Source organism: Poeciliopsis prolifica, unplaced genomic scaffold (genome assembly GCF_027474105.1).
Source record: "Poeciliopsis prolifica strain line A6 unplaced genomic scaffold, Auburn_PproV2 SCAFFOLD032, whole genome shotgun sequence".
NCBI lineage: Eukaryota > Metazoa > Chordata > Actinopteri > Cyprinodontiformes > Poeciliidae > Poeciliopsis > Poeciliopsis prolifica.
In genome coordinates this window covers 1,635,135-1,657,869 of record NW_026562407.1, presented here as the reverse complement: position 1 = coordinate 1,657,869, position 22,735 = coordinate 1,635,135, and the positions used below count along the sequence as shown (strand labels likewise).

The 22,735-nt window shown below is 35.3% G+C and overlaps 1 protein-coding gene and 1 long non-coding RNA gene across 2 annotated transcripts; both read left to right on the top strand.

Annotated features, from left to right (window-relative positions):
- The first annotated feature begins 7,431 nt into the window (after positions 1 to 7,431).
- Positions 7,432 to 9,120, top strand: LOC129373304 (uncharacterized). Its single transcript, XR_008607342.1, has 3 exons — positions 7,432 to 7,610; positions 8,401 to 8,840; positions 8,930 to 9,120. It is a non-coding gene; the product is annotated as an uncharacterized LOC129373304 (long non-coding RNA).
- A 15-nt stretch (positions 9,121 to 9,135) lies between these two features.
- On the top strand, positions 9,136 to 21,458 carry LOC129373195 (tenascin-X-like). The gene is made up of 23 exons (XM_055050970.1): positions 9,136 to 9,178; positions 9,326 to 9,583; positions 9,748 to 10,005; positions 10,281 to 10,535; positions 10,683 to 10,940; positions 11,270 to 11,370; positions 11,910 to 11,949; positions 12,135 to 12,234; positions 12,328 to 12,392; positions 12,731 to 12,988; positions 13,327 to 13,584; positions 13,749 to 13,897; positions 13,969 to 14,008; positions 14,194 to 14,451; positions 15,615 to 15,872; positions 16,058 to 16,157; positions 16,245 to 16,315; positions 16,464 to 16,721; positions 18,175 to 18,432; positions 18,516 to 18,773; positions 19,061 to 19,318; positions 19,874 to 20,131; positions 21,163 to 21,458. The coding sequence occupies exons 1-23, from the start codon at positions 9,136 to 9,138 to the stop codon at positions 21,456 to 21,458; spliced, it is 4,356 nt and encodes a 1,451-aa protein (XP_054906945.1).
- The last annotated feature ends 1,277 nt before the right edge of the window (positions 21,459 to 22,735 follow it).

Sequence of the window (22,735 nt, the reverse complement as noted above, 5' to 3'; positions counted from 1 at the left end):
TCCAAACCATGAAAGCACCGGGGGATCAAATTCTGGATAATTCATCTGAAACTTTGTTTGCTTTCTCTAAAATAACATGTTGTATTGTATTTACTAATTCTGGAATGTTGTCATTTCGCAGATTTCTTTTGCTTGATGTTTTAACATGTTTTTGTTCACCAAGAATTTGATTTAGAATTGTTTTTATTTTCATAAATTATTTGTGTACATTTCTTCTCTGATTTTGTTGTCTTTAAATATAGTTTATAAATGAACTGGTTACTTGTTATTGAAAAAAATGGTCTTGAACAAAATACTGAGAGTTGCATGCACAAAAACACCCAGTTATGTGATTGTATGCACAAATCCCAAGTCATTAATGAAAACAAAGTAAAAGTATAAAGAAGTAAAACTTCGATTAGTGTGACAGTCCTTAGTTATGTAGATAATTTTTGCTATTTCAAGTCAGTTACTTAGGTTGCTGTTTTTTGTTATTTCCTCTGTTACCTTGAGTTGCAGGCAGCAGCAACTATGAGCTGACATTTGAGTTTAGTTTCTGTTTGTCTTTGTTCTGCAGCATTGTTTCCTTTCTACAGCGACAAGACAGGACCTGAAAAAACTCACAGAACAATAGGAGGAAACGCACAATGAACATAAGAGCACTAGCAAACATCAAGATAATATATACTAAATATTTCTAACATTGGATCTCTATGGGGTTTCATCTGCTTAAATACAGAAAATACATAAAATATTTACTTGAGTATATGAATTAACTGGATGTACCGTCACAAAGTCCCACAGTCCAAAGTTGTGGTTTAGAAACATAGCAGAGCTTTGCTCTATGAAAATGTAAAATTTCAATGTCATTTTAAACATAAAGATGACATACAAACAACACAAATTTAAAATACTAGTAACTTCATTCCTTAGAATACTACTTAATAAAGATTGTTTTATGTAATTGTTTTATGAGGGTGAAAAAAAAGTATTTTAAAGAGGAGGTTGTGGATATTTGCAGCACTTGTGAATATTATTTTCATGCTTAGCCTACTTAAGTGGGCTAAGTAGACACCCACTTAGCACATTCTCTATGCTGCAGATCTGACACAGTAAATTCTCATTCTCTTATCACTCATTATCTTTGTATGAATTACAGATTGAGATTTTTTATTAGGACTAGTAAAGTAAACTACGTGATCAAAAAAACCTAAACAAACAAATAAAACCAGCATTTGTTTATCACATCTCTAATATGAAAGTGTCAAAATAAATCAGTCATTAATTAGTCAGTATTTTAGCGTATATTTTAATGTAAAAATAAAGCTTTCATACAAACTGAGTGAAGTTAAACAGATTTTCCCATTGAGCGATTCTGTAAACTGCTACAACTAGATTTATTAACTCAAAAGTAAATGTTTATTGTGAAGACAATACAGCAAAACTACTTCTGTTCATTAGTCATTTATTTCCTGCTGCATTTTCTCTCAACTTGATGAGTTCACTGCACATCTATAAAACTGCACACAACAGCCTAAAGAAAGAGCTTCAGTCATATTGCAAAGGTTTTATACAACGAATGATGTGAAAACAAAGTTACATGAACAAAAAGATTAGAGAAATATCTGGTTTAGATTCAGATCCTGTCATGAAGATCTTCCTCATTCCATCTCTCTTTGCGTGAGCTTTTTGTTATTTTTACTGACACGTAAACATCAATTATTGTTTGATTTTCTGGCTCTTAGATTACTTGTGACTCTGTGCAAATAGTATTCACATGTGCAAAAAAAAAAACAAATTCCTCTTTAAAGTACTTTTTTTCCCCCTAATGAAACAAACCTGTGTTTGTTTAAATGAAGAATGTAGTTTGTCAGGAAGATCAAAGTGGAAAACGAGGAAATGCTGGATAAACTCAGATCTATGAGATAATCTGCACAGATTTGAGTGCGACTATGTCAGCTTGTTTGTTGACTTAACCAATGATGATTTAAAGCTTAATTTAAAAATATCCTTTTTCGTCTGTTTCCTGTTTCACCAAGTTGTCCCATTTTTCTTTCATTTTTTAAGAATATATTTCAGAGATCTTTATCATGTCAAAACAAATACCAAAACATATTTATGCTCCAACATTCTCAAGGCTGCAACTCTCGCTCTGCACAGATGAGCCCATGATAATATTGTTGCCAATCCAGACTGTAATCTAGATTAATACCAAGATATTTGCATTTTCTCTCTTTCTCCTACAGTTTAGAATCACCTAATTTATTTTGGTTACCTTCAAAATGATACAATTGTTCCGAGACCATAAATTTCAGCATTCTGCCAATTTTGCTCAAAGTTTCATTTTTATGTCTCATTCAGCTGTTTAAACTGCAGCATAATCTGAATATAACTACAGATGACTGGAGTCTGACTCTTCTGACATCTTCAGAGAAAGTAAAACAGAGTATGACCTCCTGTGCTGCAGACCACCTGCTTAGACACATGACCTTTTAGTCTCTCAAATTATTATATTGGCAATTGACTTTTAATAAAACAGCCTGAATGCAAAGTGAATTCCTATTAACTCTGGTAGTGTTAAATACTAATGCATCAAGTGACACGTCTATGCTGCGTTGTGTGGCATTTTTGTTTCATAACTATGTTCATCTTCATTCTTGTAATGCCAGGTGCCCTGGTGGCTTGTTAAAAGCAACTTCTGTTAATGGAACACCCACCTGAAACACCTTTAAACATGCAGAGCATCTCGAGATTTTGTTAACATGTGCCTTGCAGCTTGTAGGGTGCTAGTTTGTACAATTTGTGAAATACACTGATAGTGTTTGGATTTAGAAGATATTGTCTGGATACTTCTATTTTTCTCAAGTTTTCACTGATGGCGAACAGGCTGATCCTGTTTGGGCTCACAGGTTTGTGTCTGTTTTCTTATTCTTGCTTCTAATAATCTTTTTTCTTTCAGTCATTTTCACACAATGGGAAACTGAGACAGAGAGGCAAAGTAAGAAAAAGGATTAAATCAAATTCTGTATTGACAATGAGCATGCACTTTTATTCTGGCTTCTAATATTTTAACTTTTTTTAGTCATTTTTTACACAGTGGGAAACAGACAGAGGAAAAGCAAAACAAAACATAAAACTAAGTTGTATGTTTTATGTATGTATGTGAGCGACTGTGGCTCTATGGCAGAGTTGTCGTCTTGCAATTGGTTGTGTGTTCGATTCCAGCTTCCTCCTGCCACATGTTGCTGTGCCTCTGGGCAAGGCACTTAACCCCAAATTGCCTTCCAGTTTGCGTATCGGTGTATAAATGTGTATGCGTTTGTGTGTGAATGGGTGACTCTAGTCTAAAGCGCTTTGAGTGGTCAAAATGACTGGAAAAGTACTATGTAAGTTCAGTCCATTTACCATTTTACCATATGTTGAAAATATTCAGGTAAAATCTGAATATATAATTAGCTCTTTCACCTGAACACAAGGAATCCAAGCTTTAAACTCCAGCAGGAAGCTGCTCACATGTTTTGTCTTTTTTCTTAAACAGCCTTAATGGAGAAGATTAACCCAGGATTAACTCAACCAAAACCAGATATAAACAAGAACAATCAATTGGGCTTTTTTCCCTTAATGTTTGACCCTAAATGTGACTCAACATATCCTAAACTTTTTAATCCATTAAAATTACCAATATTGTTTTTAAACTCTGATTATATTCAAAAGTTTGCATGTATTTCCATACCATTATTTAAGAGTTGCTCTTTCAACAACACAACTATGACAAACCCATTTTAAGACAAGTTTAATTAATTCAATACAACAGTGAGTTGTATTGAATTATTGCTGGAATATTTCCCACTAAACTTCTTCACAATGCGACTTTGTGAAGTGCACTGCTCCCTCTGGTCGTAAAACAAACAAACTGGTGTTCTGAGATTTTTAAGCTTCTGCCTATTCATCCAAAAATAACAGGAGACATAATGGAAACACTTCAGTTATCACTAAAGATGAAGATATTTGTTCCTGTGCATTTTAAGATGGTAATCTGGCTTTTTTTATTATTATTATTATTATTTTTTATCCAGTGTTAAGGAACTCTTTTCACTGAGGAAAGTCCAAAGCAGATTTATTCAAAATCTTTTTAAGGTCTTTAGCTTTTTTTCTGAAACCAATATCCAATTTTTTTTTTAGCAAATCGTGTTTTACTCTGTGGATGTGTAAAATACATCCACAGAGTAAAACACGATTTTTATGGAGTATACCTCCAAAGTCCATACTCTAACATTGTTTCACAAATGTTAGTTCTTATCGTCCTCCACTGGGCTTTCTCTGATATTTTTGCATCACAGTAATCTTAGTTAGCAAAAGAAATAGAAGAAAACTATTTCGCTCTCCTTGCTCAGCATGTGGAAAATAGATTTTTAATACATTTTATGTAAATATCCAGTTTTAATTGTATACCTACTTTTGTTTTAAATTAACATTTTTTAATGATTTTTGCATATATTGACTGTTTTGTTACTAGTTTTGCTCTGAAACACATTTATAGGGATTATGATGTATGATGACGTCCAGGGAAGCTGATCTGCAAAAATATTAATATCTATGGTAATTGCCAGGGGTATCTGGTGACTGCCAGAACACTGGCTCCATAGGTCTGGAGATGAAAATACCAGCTATGAAGGTTATTATGTGGTTCCTGTTTATATTCATTGATCCAATAGGATCAATGAATATAAATCCTATTAAACTACACAGATCATGGATATTGCATTAAAACAAATTCTAGACAAGTGTAGGATAAACAAATTGTAGACCTGAATGTCAACATTGACAGTGAGTCTCGCTGAAGAAAACTTAACTCCCCACATCTTGTCATTTGAAAAGAATAATAATAATTGATTGTTTTTAATCACTATTTTTGTTGAAATTTTCCTTTGTAGTTCAATGCTGTTAAAGTTTAATCGGTTTTATTTCAGGCGCCCTGCTCAGTGTTGCCTGCGCCCAAAGCCGTCAGTACTACTTTGTGAACAATTTGCTCACATGGAGAGACGCTCAGAGCGTCTGCAGACAGAACTACACTGATCTGGCCACCATTGAAAGCACAGCTGATGTTAATGGTTTTCTAAATACCATCTCCAGTTATACAGGTGGGTTTTTAATTTGAAAAAAGGAAGACAACACAGGTATAAACACAAACCCTGACATTGTTTTATGGGTATTGCTGAAAGTCTTATAATATGTAACAGTTAACATGTTTCACTGAATCTTCTAAATGTATTAAACATGTTTATTTTATTATTTAGGAAAGGCATGGATAGGTCTCTACGACGATATAATAAACAGCTGGAAATGGTCCCTAAATGACAGCAGCTTCTATGGACCTGGAGAATATTCATTTAGGAACTGGTTTCCGGGCGAGCCCAACAACGCTTTTGGAGAGCAGCATTGTGTCCGCTTTTATGGTTCTAGTGTTGCCCCTCTAGGCAAATGGGATGACATTCAGTGCTCAGAAACCTTGCAGTTTGTGTGCTATAATGGTAAGTTATATATATATATATATATATATATATATATATATAATATATATATATATATATATATATATATATATTATATATATATATATAAGAAATAAAATACATAATTAAAGTCTATTTTCTTTCAGTTTTCTTTCTCTATGTCTTGTCTATATATTTACAGGTATAGTAGGTGGATCACCATCCTATGTTTTGAGTAGCATTTTACTAAACTGGACAGAAGCTCAGAAATTCTGCCGTGCGAATTATGTTGATCTGGCCAGGTAAATAAGATGGTATCTTACAGCAAGTACTGCATTAATCTCTAGTAATCTATAGAGAGAGGGATTATAGTTCTCATAAATTCCAGATGTTTCCTTCTGGGCTTTTTGTGCTTTAAGACTGTGATGTTATTCTTTCTCTTTATAGACACTTGGTCCTGGTTCTGACAACTATTTTCCATTTACTTCCTGTAACTCCTGTTGCTGAGTTATCTAAGCTGTATTCCTGCATTTCTGGTAACTTGAGTATCTGTCATACTTTGCTTTCGCTTTGTGTTTATCAATCATTCCCGTACATATTTTTTTTCTATCTGTTTTTTCTACAACTGCTTCCTGTTTATTGAACTGATTAATTTTAATTAGAAATTAGTTCAATAATTTCTAATTAAATTATTGAACTAATTTCAATAATTCCTATGGTAGAAATGACACATTTTTCACTTTTCTCATGCCTGATGTCATTTTCACCAGTGTTTTTTTATTTTCCACTGTTAAATTCCTCACGACCTGTAATATTTCAGTTTAGGTTCTCTGGTGGTTCCAGGTGAAGTGAGAAAGTGAACTGCTCATTTAAAAAGACTATAATACGTGAAGCAGCTGCTCAAAATTTGAATCCTGATCTCGGGAACTCTGTTTCTTGTGTTCCCACTTTCTCCCATTTACTGTTGGATCACTTTGAAAGAAGGTTAATGCTTGAAACTATTTTACACCCTGGCATTTTAAATAACTTCATTCTGTCTGGATCAATAAAGCACAGAAAAGCTAAGAACAAACAATCAACGTTGCTTCTTCTGTGGGGTGCAAATTTAGGGTCAGAATGGAAAGATTCCAGGCCCCCTTGATCTCTGTTGAACTTTTTATGAGACTTCAAGTAAACAAAATTGTCTATATATTACAGCAAAGCACTTAAGATTATAATGTTTTATAATGTCCCTTACAGTCGTCATCTTTTCTAATGTCTGTTATTTCTGGTACTGTTACATAAAAACAACATTTTTAGTTGTTCTGAAATGGAAAAGCCAAAGAAAACCATGCACCTTGATTTTCTTTGTATACAGTGTTTAATTTGTTTATTTTTTTATTTTTTTCCTTGCCAGTGTACGAAATCAGACAGAAAATGAAATCATCAGAACCCTAATAGGTGCCAACACTGTTTGGATTGGACTGTATCGGGAAAAGCTCTGGTCTGATGGAAGCACCTCTCTGTTTCGACACTGGGCGGCTGGCGAGCCCAACGAGCCCTCTGGTGCTCAGTGTGTTGCAGGATCTTTTAGTGACGCGGGAAGATGGTCGGATGAAAACTGCGGCCTGAGCTTACCATATGTCTGCTACAAACCAAGTAATGTATCTAATTTCTGTTGCTTAAGCAGTTCTAAATAATCCTTAATTTTACATCAGGAAAAATAATGGTGGTCATCTTAAGAGGAACAATGATGTTATGGAACACAGAACAAAAAACAAACTTTCATGAAAGTTTTTGCTTTTGTTAATAAGTAAATGAGATTACAAAAAACCCAAACATGAAAATACTTGTTGAAACTGATTAATATCCCTGTTACTATTTATATTGTTTTTATCTTAGTTCCACCAAATGCAGGCGGCTTTACAGCTTCAGCACAAGATGATATCAGCATCACTCTGCAGTGGAATAAAATCAACAACAGCACCAGCTTTGTTCTCCTGTTTAATGGTGTGGAGACATTCATCAGTGCATCAGTTGCAGATGGACCAGTGACCTACACCGTCTCATCTCTCACTCCTGGAACAAGCTACACATTCACTCTGTTCTCTGTTCTTGACAACGTCAGGAGCAGTGGAGTCAGTATTACAGCAGCTACTGGTAAGAGTTTACATTTCATTAAATAAGGTAGACTATTTAACACTAAAATAATAGTCTGCAGTCCATTGGATGGTCATTGAACAAGACTCTTCTGCTATATAAAAATTAAACGTCTCAATAGCGCAAGGGGAAAGCACAACCTTCACAGGTTCAAGTCCTGGTCTGGTCACCATTGCTACATGTCTTCTCTCTCCCATAACATAGTTTTCTGTTTGATGATGTTATGGAACATCACTATTGGACTGTTTTTGAGTAATTTCTTAAAGACTTAAGAAATTACTCAAAAATCAGTAATGTAGCAACTAATTAAAAAATCTCACTTGAAGGTCAACAAAGTAAAGAAACATGTTTAGTGGTCATCAAGTTTCCTAATCATATCAACATTTTCAAACATAAATGGAGTGTGAGATGTTTCTGTTCTTTGTCCTGAAAAGGATTATTTAGTCCATAGAGAAAGAGCGACTGTAAATGGAAAGAAGCTGTCAGGCTGTCACGGGTAGATTTACTGATGAAGCGGTTTTTGAAGATATTATTTTATTTATTAGTTGCACCATGCCTACTAAAAATCTGCTAAAACCAAGAGTTAGAGATAATGTTTACTGAACTCATAGTGATGTGTGATTTTTTTTTTTATCATTTACTCTGACTGTACTTTTAGTGATATTCTCATTAAATAGGATGTCAGATTAACTCAAAATCTTACTGTAAGTCGAAATAAAAACAAAAGTATTTTGTGTCTTTACACTTATAATGTTTTTCCTCTGTTTTATTCCACATATTCTATTTGAAGATCCTTGTACCAGCTGTCAATGTTGTGCTTTGGGCACCGAGTGCATCACCACCAATGGAGTTGTTGAATGTCTTGACCCCTGTGTGAACTCACTGTGGTGAATGATGCATGGCGTTCAACAGAGAATACAGACAATTCAATCTTACACTGTGACCAAAACATTGTCTGGAGTGGTTGGTATCGCTTTTATTTGGGGCAAAGCAGCGCTCAGATACCAGAGAAATGTGTAGCAGAACAAAGATGTGGAACTCATGCTCCTTTGTGGATAAATGGGACTCATCCAGTCCAGCTTAATGAAACTGTAACTCGAACTGTGTGTAGCGCTTGGTCGGGTTCCTGCTGCCTTTTTCCCACACACACCATCCAGATCAAACTTTGTTATGGATTCTACGTCTACAAACTTCAACAGCCGTCTGCATGTTGGCTGGCATATTGTGCAGGTAATATTGTACATTTCAATTACCTGAGAAGAATTAAGAAATATTCTGGATTTATATTTCTAATGCGAGGTGTATTTATGTGTGTTTAGAACCTCAACCCTTCAGAGTATTGACACAAAGTGAGACCAGCATCACTCTGCAGTGGAATAAAATCAACAACAACACCAGCTTTGTTCTCCAGTTTAACGGCACAGAGACAAACATCAGTGCACCAGATGGAGATGGACCAGTGTACTACACGGTCACATCTCTGACTGCTGGAACCACATATACATTCATACTCTACCGTGTGTTTATGAATGTTAGAAGCAGTGCTGTAAACATCACTGTTGCTACTGGTAAGATAACTGTTAGCTTAACATTTAAAATTTTTTGATTGACATCTACTTTCTTATACTTCAAGTGTTTCGTGTGACAATAAGCTTTTAGTTTATGGAGTATTTTATAGAATTGACTTGAGATAAATATTTATGCTCTGGTCACAGCTCCTATAAATGTTGGAGGCTTGAGAGCGTCAGATCAAAATGAGACCAGCATCACTCTGCAGTGGAATAAAATCAACAACAGCACCAGCTTTATTCTCCAGTTTAATGGATCAGAGACATTCATCACAGCACCAGATGGAGATGGACCAGTGAACTACAAAGTCTCTTTACTCACTGCTGGGACCAAATATACATTCACTCTTTTCTCTGTGTTTGAGAACGTCAGAAGCAGTGGAATACAACTTATTGCTGTCACTGGTATGAACATAAAGTACATTAATTTATTAACAACCAAGACAAAGACATTTTCATTCATGTGGCATTTTTCATTACATTAATTACTGATGATTTTGAAAAAGTCACTTCACCACCAACTTCCAATGAACTGAAGACAGTATTTGGCTCATATTCATTTCTTGCAGCTCCACAAAACGCACAAGGCTTCACATCACTGAGACAGGATGAGACCAGCATCACTCTCCAGTGGGAAATTGTCAATAACAATGTCAGCTTCATCCTCCTACATAATGAAACACAGTTGACTATAGCAGCACCTGCTGGACAACAACCATTACTACTGACAGTTTCATCTCTCACTGCTGGAACTAGATACACATTCACTCTCTTCTCTGTGTTTGAGAACATCAGAAGCAGTGGAGTCAGCATTGCTGCAGTGACTGGTGAGATTTATTTTTATCCAAGTTTTAAACAAAACATTTAGTAACTGATGTTGGAGAAATGTTGCTTAAACCTGGGAGAAACAGTTAACCGAATAACTTCAGATGTTAAAATAGCAATATTATTTCTGTAGACACAATCGATGACTCTTTGATAAAACATTTCTAAATCTTATTTGTGTTCCCAGCTCCTGAAAATGCTGTAAAAACAGCAATATTATTTGTCACAGTCAGTAACTTTATGATGAAACATTTCTAAATATCACTGTTTTTCTCAGCTCCTGAAAATGTTGAGGGCTTCAGAGCATCAGAACAAAATGAGACCAGCATCACTCTGCAGTGGAATAAAGGCGACAACAACACCAGCTTTGTTCTCCAGTTTAACGGCACAGAGACAAACATCAGTGCACCAGATGGAGATGGACCAGTGTACTACACGGTCTCATCTCTGACTGCTGGAACCAAATATACATTCATACTCTACCGTGTGTTTATGAATGTTAGCAGTGCTGTAAACATCACTGTTGCTACTGGTAAGATAACTGTTAGCTTAACATTTAACAAATGTTTGTTTGACATCTCCTTTCTTATACTTCAAGAAATTGATGTAAAAATAACCCTTCAGCTTATCAAATAATTATAGAATTGACATGAGGTACATTTTTATGTTTTTGTCACAGCTCCTATAAATGTTGGAGTCTTTAGAGCATCAGAACAAAATGAGACCAGCATCACTCTGCAGTGGAATAAAATCAACAACATCACCAGCTTTGTTCTCCTTTTTAATGGATCAGAGACATTCATCACAGCATCAAATGGAGATGGACCAGTGAACTACAAAGTCTCTTTACTCACTGCTGGGACCAAATATACATTCACTCTTTTCTCTGTGTTTGAAAACGTCAGAAGCAGTGGAATACAATTTGAAGCTGTGACTGGTAAAGATTTTATTATGATCCTTACATAAATTTAATTAAGTATTTCGGTAAAGATCTGCAAATGGTGTCGTGCATGTTTAAAAATGGTTCATGTCAATGAAGAGGATGCAGAATGATTATAATGGATGAAGGATTAAGTATTCAACAAACATGAAATTGGTTAATTTTACAAAAAGAAAAGATTTGTCACAGCAATTGAAAAGACCAAGAAGTATTGATATATTACCAAAGCTGCTCAAGATTGAAGACTATGCATCTTCAAATGAGCAATTAAATCATCAGGTAAACAAAAGTTGTCAGCTTACTAATGAATTATTGCTCTATTTCAGCTCCTACAAACACAGAAAATGTGAGAGCATCACATCAAAATGAGAGCAGCATCACTCTGCAGTGGAATAAAATCAACAACAGCACCAGCTTTGTTCTCCAGTTTAATGGATCAGAGACATTCATCACAGCACCAGATGGAGATGGACCAGTGAACCACACAATCTCTTTTCTCACTGCTGGAACTAAATACACATTCACTCTCTTCTCTGTGTTTGAGAACGTCAGAAGCAGTGGAATACAACTTACTGCTGTCACTGGTATGAACATAAAGTACATTAATTTATTAACAACCAAGACAAAGAAATTTTCATTCATGTGGCATTTTTCATTACATTAGTTACTGATGATTTTGAAAAAGTCACTTCACCTCCAACATCCAATGAACTGAAGACATGATTTGGCTCATATTCATTTCTTGCAGCTCCCCAAAATGCACAAGGCTTCACATCACTGAGACAGGATGAGACCAGCATCACTCTCCAGTGGGAAATTGTCAATAACAATGTCAGCTTCATCCTCCTACATAATGAAACACAGTTGACTATAGCAGCACCTGCTGGACAACAACCATTACTACTGACAGTTTCATCTCTCACTGCTGGAACTAGATATACATTCACTCTCTTCTCTGTGTTTGAGAACATCAGAAGCAGTGGAGTCAGCATTGCTGCAGTGACTGGTGAGATTTATTTTTATCCAAATTTTAAACAAAACATTTAGTAACTAATGTTGGAGAAATGTTGCTTAAACTTTGGAGAAACAATTAATCAAATAACTTCAGATGTTAAAATAGCAATATTATATCTGTAGACATAATCAGTGACTCTATGATGAATAATTTCTAAATCTTATTTTTATTCCCAGCTCCTGAAAATGCAGAGGGCTTCAGAGCATCAGAACAAAATGAGACCAGCATCACTCTGCAGTGGAATAAAGGCGACAACAACACCAGCTTTGTTCTCCAGTTTAATGGATCAGAGACATTCATCACAGCACCAGATGGAGATGGACCAGTTAACTACAAAGTCTCTTTTCTCAATGCTGGGACCAAATATACATTCATTCTCTACTCTGTGTTTGAGAACGTCAGAAGCAGTGGAATACAATTTGAAGCTGTGACTGGTAAAGATTTTAATATAATCCTTACATGAATTTAATGAAGTATTTCGGTAAAGATCTGCAAATGGTGTCGTGCATGTTTAAAAATGGTTCATGTCATTGAAGAGGATGCAGAATGATTATAATGGATGAAGGATTAAGTATTCAACAAACATGAAATTGGTTAATTTTACAAAAAGAAAAGATTTGTCACAGCAATTGAAAAGACCAAGAAGTATTGATATATTACCAAAGCTGCTCAATAGGTGTTAGATTGAAGACTATACGTCTTCAAATGAGCAATTAAATCATCAGGTAAACAAAAATTGTCAGCTTACTAATGAATTATTGCTCTATTTCAGCTCCTACAAACACAGAAAATGTGAGAGCATCACATCAAAATGAGAGCAGCATCACTCTGCAGTGGAATAAAATCAACAACAGCACCAACTTTATTCTCCAGTTCAATGGATCAGAGACATTCATCACAGCACCAGATGGAGATGGACCAGTGAACCACACAGTCTCTTTACTCACTGCTGGGACCAAATATACATTCACTCTCTACTCTGTGTTTGAAAACGTCAGAAGCAGTGGAATACAATATCAAGCTGTGACTGGTAAAGATTTTAATATGATCCTTATGTGAATGTAATGAAGTATGTTGGAAAAGATCTGCAAATGGTGTTGTATATCTTTAAAAATGTTTGAGTTCTATGAAGTGGTTGTAGAATGAATATAATGGATGAAGGATTGTTCATCAAGTACTAATACAACAAACATGAAATTGGTTAATTTTACTGAAACAAAAGATCTTTCACATCACTTGAAAAGACCAAGAAGAATTGATCTATTACCAAAACTGTTAGATTGAAGACTATACATCTTCAAATTAGCAATAATATTATCAGGTAAACCAAAGTTGTTAGCTTATTAATGATTTATTGCTCTATTTCAGCTCCTACAAACACAAAATCTGTGAGAGCATCAGATCAAGATGAGACCAGCATCACTCTGCATTGGAATAAAATCAACAACAGCACCAGCTTTGTTCTCCTTTTTAATGGATCAGAGACATTCATCACAGCACCGGATGGAGATGGACCAGTGAAATACAAAGTCTCTTTTCTCACTGCTGGAACTAAATACACATTTACTCTCTACTCTGTGTTTGAGAATGTCAGAAGCAGTGGAATACAACTTACTGCTGTCACTGGTATGAACATAAAGTACATTAATTTATTAACAACCAAGACAAAGAAATTTTCATTCATGTGGCATTTTTCATTACATTAATTAATGATGATTTTGAAAAAGTCACTTCACCACCACCTTCCAATGAACTGAAGACAGTATTTGGCTCATATTCATTTCTTGCAGCTCCCCAAAACGCACAAGGCTTCACATCACTGAGACAGGATGAGACCAGCATCACTCTCCAGTGGGAAATTGTCAATAACAATGTCAGCTTCATCCTCCTACATAATGAAACACAGTTGACTATAGCAGCACCTGCTGGACAACAACCAGTACTACTGACAGTTTCATCTCTCTCACTGCTGGAAATAGATACACATTCACTCTCTTCTCTGTGTTTGAGAACATCAGAAGCAGTGGAGTCAGCATTGCTGCAGTGACTGGTGAGATTTATTTTTATCCAAGTTTTAAACAAAACATTCAGTAACTGATGTTGGAGAAATGTTGCTTAAACTTTGGAGAGACAGTTAACCGAATAACTTCAGATGTTAAAATAGCAATATTATATCTGTAGACATAATCAGTGACTCTATGATGAACCATTTCTAAATCTCATTGTTGTATTCAGCTCCTCAAAATGCAGAGGGCTTCAGAGCATCAGAACAAAATGAGACCAGCATCACTCTGCAGTGGAATAAAGGCGACAACAACACCAGCTTTGTTCTCCAGTTTAATGGATCAGAGACAAACATCACAGCACCAGATAGAGATGGACCAGTGAACCACACAGTCACATCTCTGACTGCTGGAACCAGATATACATTCATACTCTACCGTGTGTTTATGAATGTTAGAAGCAGTGCTGTAAACATCACTGTTGCTACTGGTAAGATAACTGTTAGCTTAACATTTAACACATTTTTTTCTACATCTCCTTTCTTATACTGCAATCAATTCATGTAAAAACAACCTTTTAGCTCATCAAATATTTTATGGAATTGACCTGAGGTACATATTTATATTTTTATCACAGCTCCTATAAATGTTGGAGTCTTTAGAGCATCAGAACAAAATGAGACCAGCATCACTCTGCAGTGGAATAAAATCAACAACATCACCAGCTTTGTTCTCCAGTTTAATGGATCAGAGACATTCATCACAGCACCAGATGGAGATGGACCAGTGAACCACACAGTCTCTTTACTCACTGCTGGGACCAAATATACATTCACTCTCTTCTCTGTGTTTGAGAACGTCAGAAGCAGTGGAATACAATTTGAAGCTGTGACTGGTATAGATTTTAATATGATCCTTACATGAATTTAATGAAGTATTTCGGTAAAGATCTGCAAATGGTGTCGTGCATGTTTAAAAATGGTTCATGTCATTGAAGAGGATGCAGAATGAGTATAATGGATGGAGGATTAAGTATTCAACAAACATGAAATTGGTTAATTTTACAAAAAGAAAAGATTTGTCACAGCAATTGAAAAGACCAAGAAGTATTGTTATATTACCAAAGCTGCTCAATGGGTGTTAGATTGAAGACTATAGATCTTCAAATTAGCAATAATATCATCAGGTAAACCAAAGTTGTTAGCTAATCAATGATTTATTGCTCTATTTCAGCTCCTACAAACACAAAATCTGTGAGAGCATCAGATCAAGATGAGACCAGCATCACTCTGCAGTGGAATAAAATCAACAACATCACCAGCTTTGTTCTCCTTTTTAATGGATCAGAGACATTCATCACAGCATCAAATGGAGATGGACCAGTGAAATACAAAGTCTCTTTTCTCAATGCTGGAACTAGATACACATTCACTCTCTACTCTGTGTTTGAGAACGTCAGAAGCAGTGGAATACAATTTACTGCTGTCACTGGTATGATTTAAATACATTAATTTATTAACAACCTAGACAAAGAAATTTTCATTCATGTGGCATTTTTCATTACAGTAATTACTGATGATTTTAAGAAGGTCACTTCAACACCAACATCCAATGAACTGAAGACATAATTTATCTCGTATTCATTTCTTGCAGCTCCCCAAAACGCACAAGGCTTCACATTACTGAGAGAGGCTGAGACCAGCATCACTCTCCAGTGGGAAATTGTCAATAACAATGTCAGCTTCATCCTCCAATATAATGAAACACAGTTGACTATAGCAGCACCTGCTGGACAACAACCAGTACTGCTGACAGTTTCATCTCTCACTGCTGGAACTAGATACACATTCACTCTCTTCTCTGTGTTTGAGAACGTCAGAAGCAGTGGAGTCAGCATTGCTGCAGTGACTGGTGAGATTTATTTTAAACCAAATTTTAAACAAAACATTCAGTAACTGATGTTGGAGAAATGTTGCTTAAACATTGGAGAGACAGTTAACCGAATAACTTCAGATGTTAAAATAGCAATATAATATCTGTAGACATAATCAGTGACTCTATGATTGATCATTTCTAAATCTCATTGTTTTTCTCAGCTCCTGAAAATGCTGAGGGCTTCAGAGCATCAGAACAAAATGAGACCAGCATCACTCTGCAGTGGAATAAAGGCGACAACAACACCAGCTTTGTTCTCCAGTTTAACGGCACAGAGACAAACATCACAGCACCAGATGGAGATGGACCAGTGAACCATACAGTCACATCTCTGACTGCTGGAACCAGATATACATTCATACTCTACCGTGTGTTTATGAATGTTAGAAGCAGTGCTGTAAACATCACTGTTGCTACTGGTAAGATAACTGTTAGCTTAACATTTAACAAATGTTTGTTCTACATCTACTTTCTTATACTTCAAGCATTTCATGTGACAATAAGCCTTTAGCTTATGGAATATTTTATAGAATTGACATGAGGTAAATATTTATGTTTTTGTCACAGCTCCTATAAATGTTGGAGGCTTGAGAGCGTCAGATCAAAATGAGACCAGCATCACTCTGCAGTGGAATAAAATCAACAACAGCACCAGCTACGTTCTCCAGTTTAATGGATCAGAGACATTCATCACAGCACCAGTTGCAGATGGACGAGTGAACTACAAAGTCTCTTATCTCAATGCTGGAACTAGATATACATTCATTCTCTTCTCTGTGTTTGAGAACGTCAGAAGCAGTGGAGTCAGCATTGCTGCAGTAACTGGTGATTCCTTTTTATCCAAGTTTCAAACAAAACATCTAGTAACTGATGTTAGGGAAATGTTGCTTAAACCTTGGATAGACAGTTAAACGAATAACTTCAGATGTTAAAACAGCAATATTATTTCTGTAGACACAATCAATGACTCTTTGATAACACATTTCTAAATCTTATTTTTGTTCTCAGCTCCTGAAAATGCTGAGGTCTTCAGAGCATCAGAACAAAATGAGACCAGCATCACTCTGCAGTGGAATAAAATCAACAACAACACCAGCTTTGTTCTCCAGTTTAATGGATCAGAGACATTCATCACAGCACCAGATGGAGATGGACCAGTGAACCATAAAGTCACATCTCTGACTGCTGGAACCACATATACATTCATACTCTACCGTGTGTTTATGAATGTTAGAAGCAGTGCTGTAAACATCACTGTTGCTACTGGTAAGATAACTGTTAGCTTAACATTTAACAAATGTTTGTTCTACATCTACTTTCTTATACTTCAAGAAATTGATGTAAAAATAACCCTTTAGCTTATCAAATAGTTATGGAATTGACATGAGGTACATTTTTATGTTTTTGTCACAGCTCCTATAAATGTTGGAGTCTTTAGAGCATCAGAACAAAATGAGACCAGCATCACTCTGCAGTGGAATAAAATCAACAACAGCACCAACTTCGTTCTCCAGTTTAATGGATCAGAGACATTCATCACAGCACCAGATGGAGATGGACCAGTGAAATACAAAGTCTCTTTTCTCACTGCTGTGACCAAATATACATTCACTCTCTTCTCTGTGTTTGAGAACGTCAGAAGCAGTGGAATACAACTTTCTGCTGTCACTGGTATGAACATAAAGTACATTAATTTATTAACAACCAAGACAAAGAAATTTTCATTCATGTGGCATTTTTCATTACATTAATTACTGATGATTTTGAAAAGGTCACTTCACCACCAACATTCAATGAACTGAAGACAGTATTTGGCTCATATTCATTTCTTGCAGCTCCCCAAAACGCACAAGGCTTCACATCACTGAGACAGGATGAGACCAGCATCACTCTCCAGTGGGAAATTGTCAATAACAATGTCAGCTTCATCCTCCTACATAATGAAACACAGTTGACTATAGCAGCACCTGCTGGACAACAACCATTACTACTGACAGTTTCATCTCTCACTGCTGGAACTAGATACACATTCACTCTCTTCTCTGTGTTTGAGAACATCAGAAGCAGTGGAGTCAGCATTGCTGCAGTGACTGGTGAGATTTATTTTAAACCAAATTTTAAACAAAACATTCAGTAACTGATGTTGGAGAAATGTTGCTTAAACTTTGGAGAGACAGTTAACCGAATAACTTCAGATGTTAAAATAGCAATATAATATCTGTAGACACAATCAGTGACTTTATGATGAATCATTTCTAAATCTCACTGTTTTTCTCAGCTCCTGAAAATGCTGAGGGCTTCAGAGCATCAGAACAAAATGAGACCAGCATCACTCTGCAGTGGAATAAAGGCGACAACAACACCAGCTTTGTTCTCCAGTTTAATGGATCAGAGACAAACATCACAGCACCAGATGGAGATGGACCAGTGAACCATACAGTCACATCTCTGACTGCTGGAACCACATATACATTCATACTCTACCGTGTGTTTATGAATGTTAGAAGCAGTGCTGTAAACATCAATGTTGCTACTGGTAAGATAACTGTTAGCTTAACATTTAACACATTTTTTTCTACATCTCCTTTCTTATACTTCAAGAAATATTTATGTTCACAGCTCCCATAAATGTTGGAGGCTTGAGAGCATCATATCAAAATGAGAGCAGCATCACTCTGCAGTGGAATAAAATCAACAACAGCACCAGCTTTGTTCTCCAGTTTAATGGATCAGAGACATTCATCAGAGCACCAGATGGAGATGGACCAGTGAACCACACAGTCTCTTTTCTCACTGCTGGGACCAAATATACATTCACTCTCTTCTCTGTCTTTGAGAACGTCAGAAGCAGTGGAATACAACATCAAGCTGTGACTGGTAAAGATTTTAATATAATCCTTACATGAATTTAATGAAGTATTTCGGTAAAGATCTGCAAATGGTGTCGTGCATGTTTAAAAATGGTTCATGTCAATGAAGAGGATGCAGAATTATTATATACTGGTAAGATAACTGTTAGCTTACCATTTAACAAATGTTTGTTTGACATCTACTTTCTTATACTTCAAGCATTTCCATAAGCTAAAAGCTTATTCCATAAGGTTTTAGCTTATGGAATATTTTATAGAATTGACTTGAGGTAAATATTTATGCTCTGGTCACAGCTCCTATGAATATTGGAGGCTTGAGAGCATCAGATCAAAATGAGACCAGCATCACTCTGCAGTGGAATAAAATCAGCAACAGCACCAACTTTGTTCTCCAGTTTAATGGATCAGAGACATTCATCACAGCACCAGATGCAGATGGACGAGTGAACTACAAAGTCTCTTTTCTCAATGCTGGGACCAAATATACATTCACTCTCTACTCTGTGTTTGAGAACATCAGAAGCAGTGCAGTACAATTTGAAGCAGCATCTGGTAAGAAAATAGTTCATTTATATGTGATGAGCGATAACTTGTTGAACAAGCACAGTTTTAAAGTTGTCTAATATGATGAAATTTATTATTTCTTTCATTTATTTTTAGAATACAACATTTAAGAACCATGGCTAAAGTACAAAAAAGTACAAGTAGGACTTCTGTGCAAACATGTTATTTTACCTTTTTTGCAAAATAATTCAGTTTGGTTATGGAGAAGACTTGAATAAATATCATGATGGAAGCAACCCTGGTGTTGGAAAATCAAAATTTTTAATTAAATAGCAAAACTCAAAATTAACTGGTCTATGACCTTAATTTTATGCATTAGCATTTGAACGTAGCCATATGTTTTACTTCACCATATTTGTTTTCTTGTTTTATTGGAACATTATAAAAGATTGTTACTTGATTTGAAATCATTTTTCACTAAATTATTTCCTGGTTGAACATTTTAGTACCTGTTATTTCATCATCGTTTCAAAATGTCATCTTTTGCGGGATAAAACTGTATAAAAAATTAATTGACCTTTTTTTCCCCCTCTTTTGTCTCAGCACCTAAAAGTGCAGAAGGCTTCTGGTCACCAGATCAAGATGAGAGCAGCATCACTCTGCAGTGGAATAAAATCAACAACAGCACCAACTTTATTCTCCAAGTTAACAGCATACAGATATTCATCAGAGCACCAGATGGAGATGGACCAGTAACTCACAAAGTCTCTTTTCTCACTGCTGGAACCAAATATACATTCACTCTCTTCTCTGTGTTTGAGAACGTCAGAAGCAGTGGAGTACAACTTACTGCTGTGACTGGTATGAATATGGAGTTCATTCATTTTCTAACAACAAAGGCAAACAATTTATCTTCCAAAATCTTCAAAATTGTGCCCTCAAACTTGCTAAAGTCACATTTAAGAATAAATCCAAAATGCAATGTAATGGGAAAAAATACTTTACCCTGAGATAATTATCATCTTTGGACTGCTAATCATGTACATTTGACAACTGTGGCAAAACATAACCTCAAACAGTTTTTTAATGGTCTTCTGTTAATAATGAAGAATATCCTGTTTTTCATCAGTGAAATGACTTTTTTTGCAACACGAGGAAAAATATAAGGATTAAGTCCAATGTTTGTAGATGTATAGGATGACATTTTCCCTCCAAATTCCAAGAGTTGTGCTTTAAAATATGCATTAAATTATAGAACCAAGCTCTTGTGAATAAATGCCTTATTTTTTATGGGCACAAGGTCAAAAGTATGAAATCATTAGTTGGGGGTCTTCTTCTTTATGGGAATACTATCTAATGCCACATGCAATGAGGAAGTAACACTATCAGCCAGAACATAAGGTTTTATAAGGGTAGAAAAGAAATCAAAAGAATTTGAATTTTTCAATTTTGAAATATGTTGCAAGAGCAAAAAGCCATCAAGCAGAATAACAAGGGTTTTAATTCATTTACTGTAAAGGAACTCAATGTTTAATATCAATGTAAAAGTTGCAACAAATCTTTGAAACACTCATGGCTCAAATATGAAAAGACTAGCAAATCTCATAAATCCGGTCCAATCAAATTTCTTTATTAAAATAGTAAACCTTAAAATCAACTGATCCACGAACTTTATTATATGCCTTTGCATTTGAACATAACCGTTTTACTTTACCAGATTTGATTTTTTTGTATTAGAATTTGTTCAATATTATTACTTGAGTTAACCGAATATAACATAATCATTATTTCTCTTAAGATTGTGGGACTTTTATCATCATCGTGACAATATTGTTTAAAAATGATAACTTTTGCAGATTTTGAAGATATTGCTTTTTTTGTTTTTCTTTTAGCACCTAAAAATGCAGGGGGCTTCAGAGCATCAAAACAAGATGAGACCAGCATCACCCTGCGATGGAATAAAGTCGGCAACAACATCAGCTTTGTTCTGCAATTTAACGGCACAGAGACAAACATCAGTGCACCAGACAGAGATGGACCAGTGAACCATACAGTCACATCTCTGACTGCTCGTACAAACTACACATTCACTCTTTTCTCTGTGTTTGAAAATGTCAGAAGCAGTGGAGTCAGCATTCTTGCATTTACTGGTAAGATATGTGTATCTGTTGGACACTTAATCCATTAGCTATGATCAAATAAGTTAACTCCAACAAATTTACCTTATTTTTCACATGAATTCAAATGTGCAGTGGTTTTATTTCCTTTAATTTCACCGTAGAATTTTAAAAATATTGTCAAACTCTTGTTTTGTAACACCTGCAATTATTATGTCTTTCTGTTGTTGTTCTTTCCTGATTAATATTAGGTGTGTTGTGGACAAGTTAATTTTGGAATTACAAAAAAAATACAACAATATGAAATCACCACAATATGTTTTTCTTTTCTCTTTTCATGTCTCTATTCTTGGTTAAAACTTGAAACTTCATTGACCAACAAACAGGTCCAAGTGAGTAAATAACGTTTTGCCATATAAAAATATTGAAGTTAGAATTTTATTCAAAAACAAGATTATAGAAATAGATTTCTATTATGTTAGCAAATTATAAATGTCAATCTTTTGTTATCAACAGACTATGTTTTGGGATTGAATCTGAGATTGAACCTTCCCAGCACAATGACAGAATCAGAGATAGAAGATGCTTTGATAGAGGTGAGCTAATATCTATTTTTATTTTTTATTTTTATTTTTCTATGTCTGTTTGTGTCTTTATTAACCTTTGACTCATTTATGTGTTTTTCAATCCAGTTCCTCAGAAAATATAATCTGCCGCCACAGCTCACTCTGAAAATTGTTACTTCCAAACCATGAAATCACCAGGACATCAAATTCTGGATAATATATCTGCAATGTTGTTTCTTTTTCCTAAAATAACACAAGGTTTAATTCATGTACCAATTTACACATTTTGGAATGTTGTCATTTTACAGATTTTATTTTCTTTTGTGAGATATTTTAATCTATTTAAGTTGACCAAGAATTCAATTAAGTATTTTTTGTATTTTCATTAATCATTATCGTACTTTTCTTCTATGATTGCGTTGCCTCTAAATACAGTTTTAGGGATCAATGAATTGGTTACTTTTTATTGAAAAAACAATGTAAGCCAAAATACTGAAAGCTAGATGCAGAAGCTTGAACAAACAATAAAAAAACTTTGGTATGTGGTGATATGCACAAAGTAAAAGTGTGAAGAAGCAAACTAAAGTTAGTGTGACTCCATTTTGCTCCACTGGCCATTGTGTGAATATGTTAGTCTGATCTCCCACCACCAGGTGGCGGTGTAGGTATTTATCACAAGTTCCAGCGACACCAAGTTCAGTTTTGGTTCTGACAGTGACAACCAAAAATTGGATCTCAATATATGTGACAGCCAGGTTCTTTAAAACTATTTGACATGCATG

Excerpts from the sequence above, each read along its gene's own strand:
- LOC129373195 (XM_055050970.1), top strand. The coding sequence starts at position 9,136 with ATGAATGTTAGAAGCAGTGCTGTAAACATCACTGTTGCTACTG. Across the intron at positions 11,371-11,909 it reads GCACCAGCTTTGTTCTCCAG|AACATCAGAAGCAGTGGAGT; the intron begins TTTAATGGATCA and ends TCTGTGTTTGAG. Across the intron at positions 19,319-19,873 it reads ACAATTTGAAGCAGCATCTG|CACCTAAAAGTGCAGAAGGC; the intron begins GTAAGAAAATAG and ends CTTTTGTCTCAG.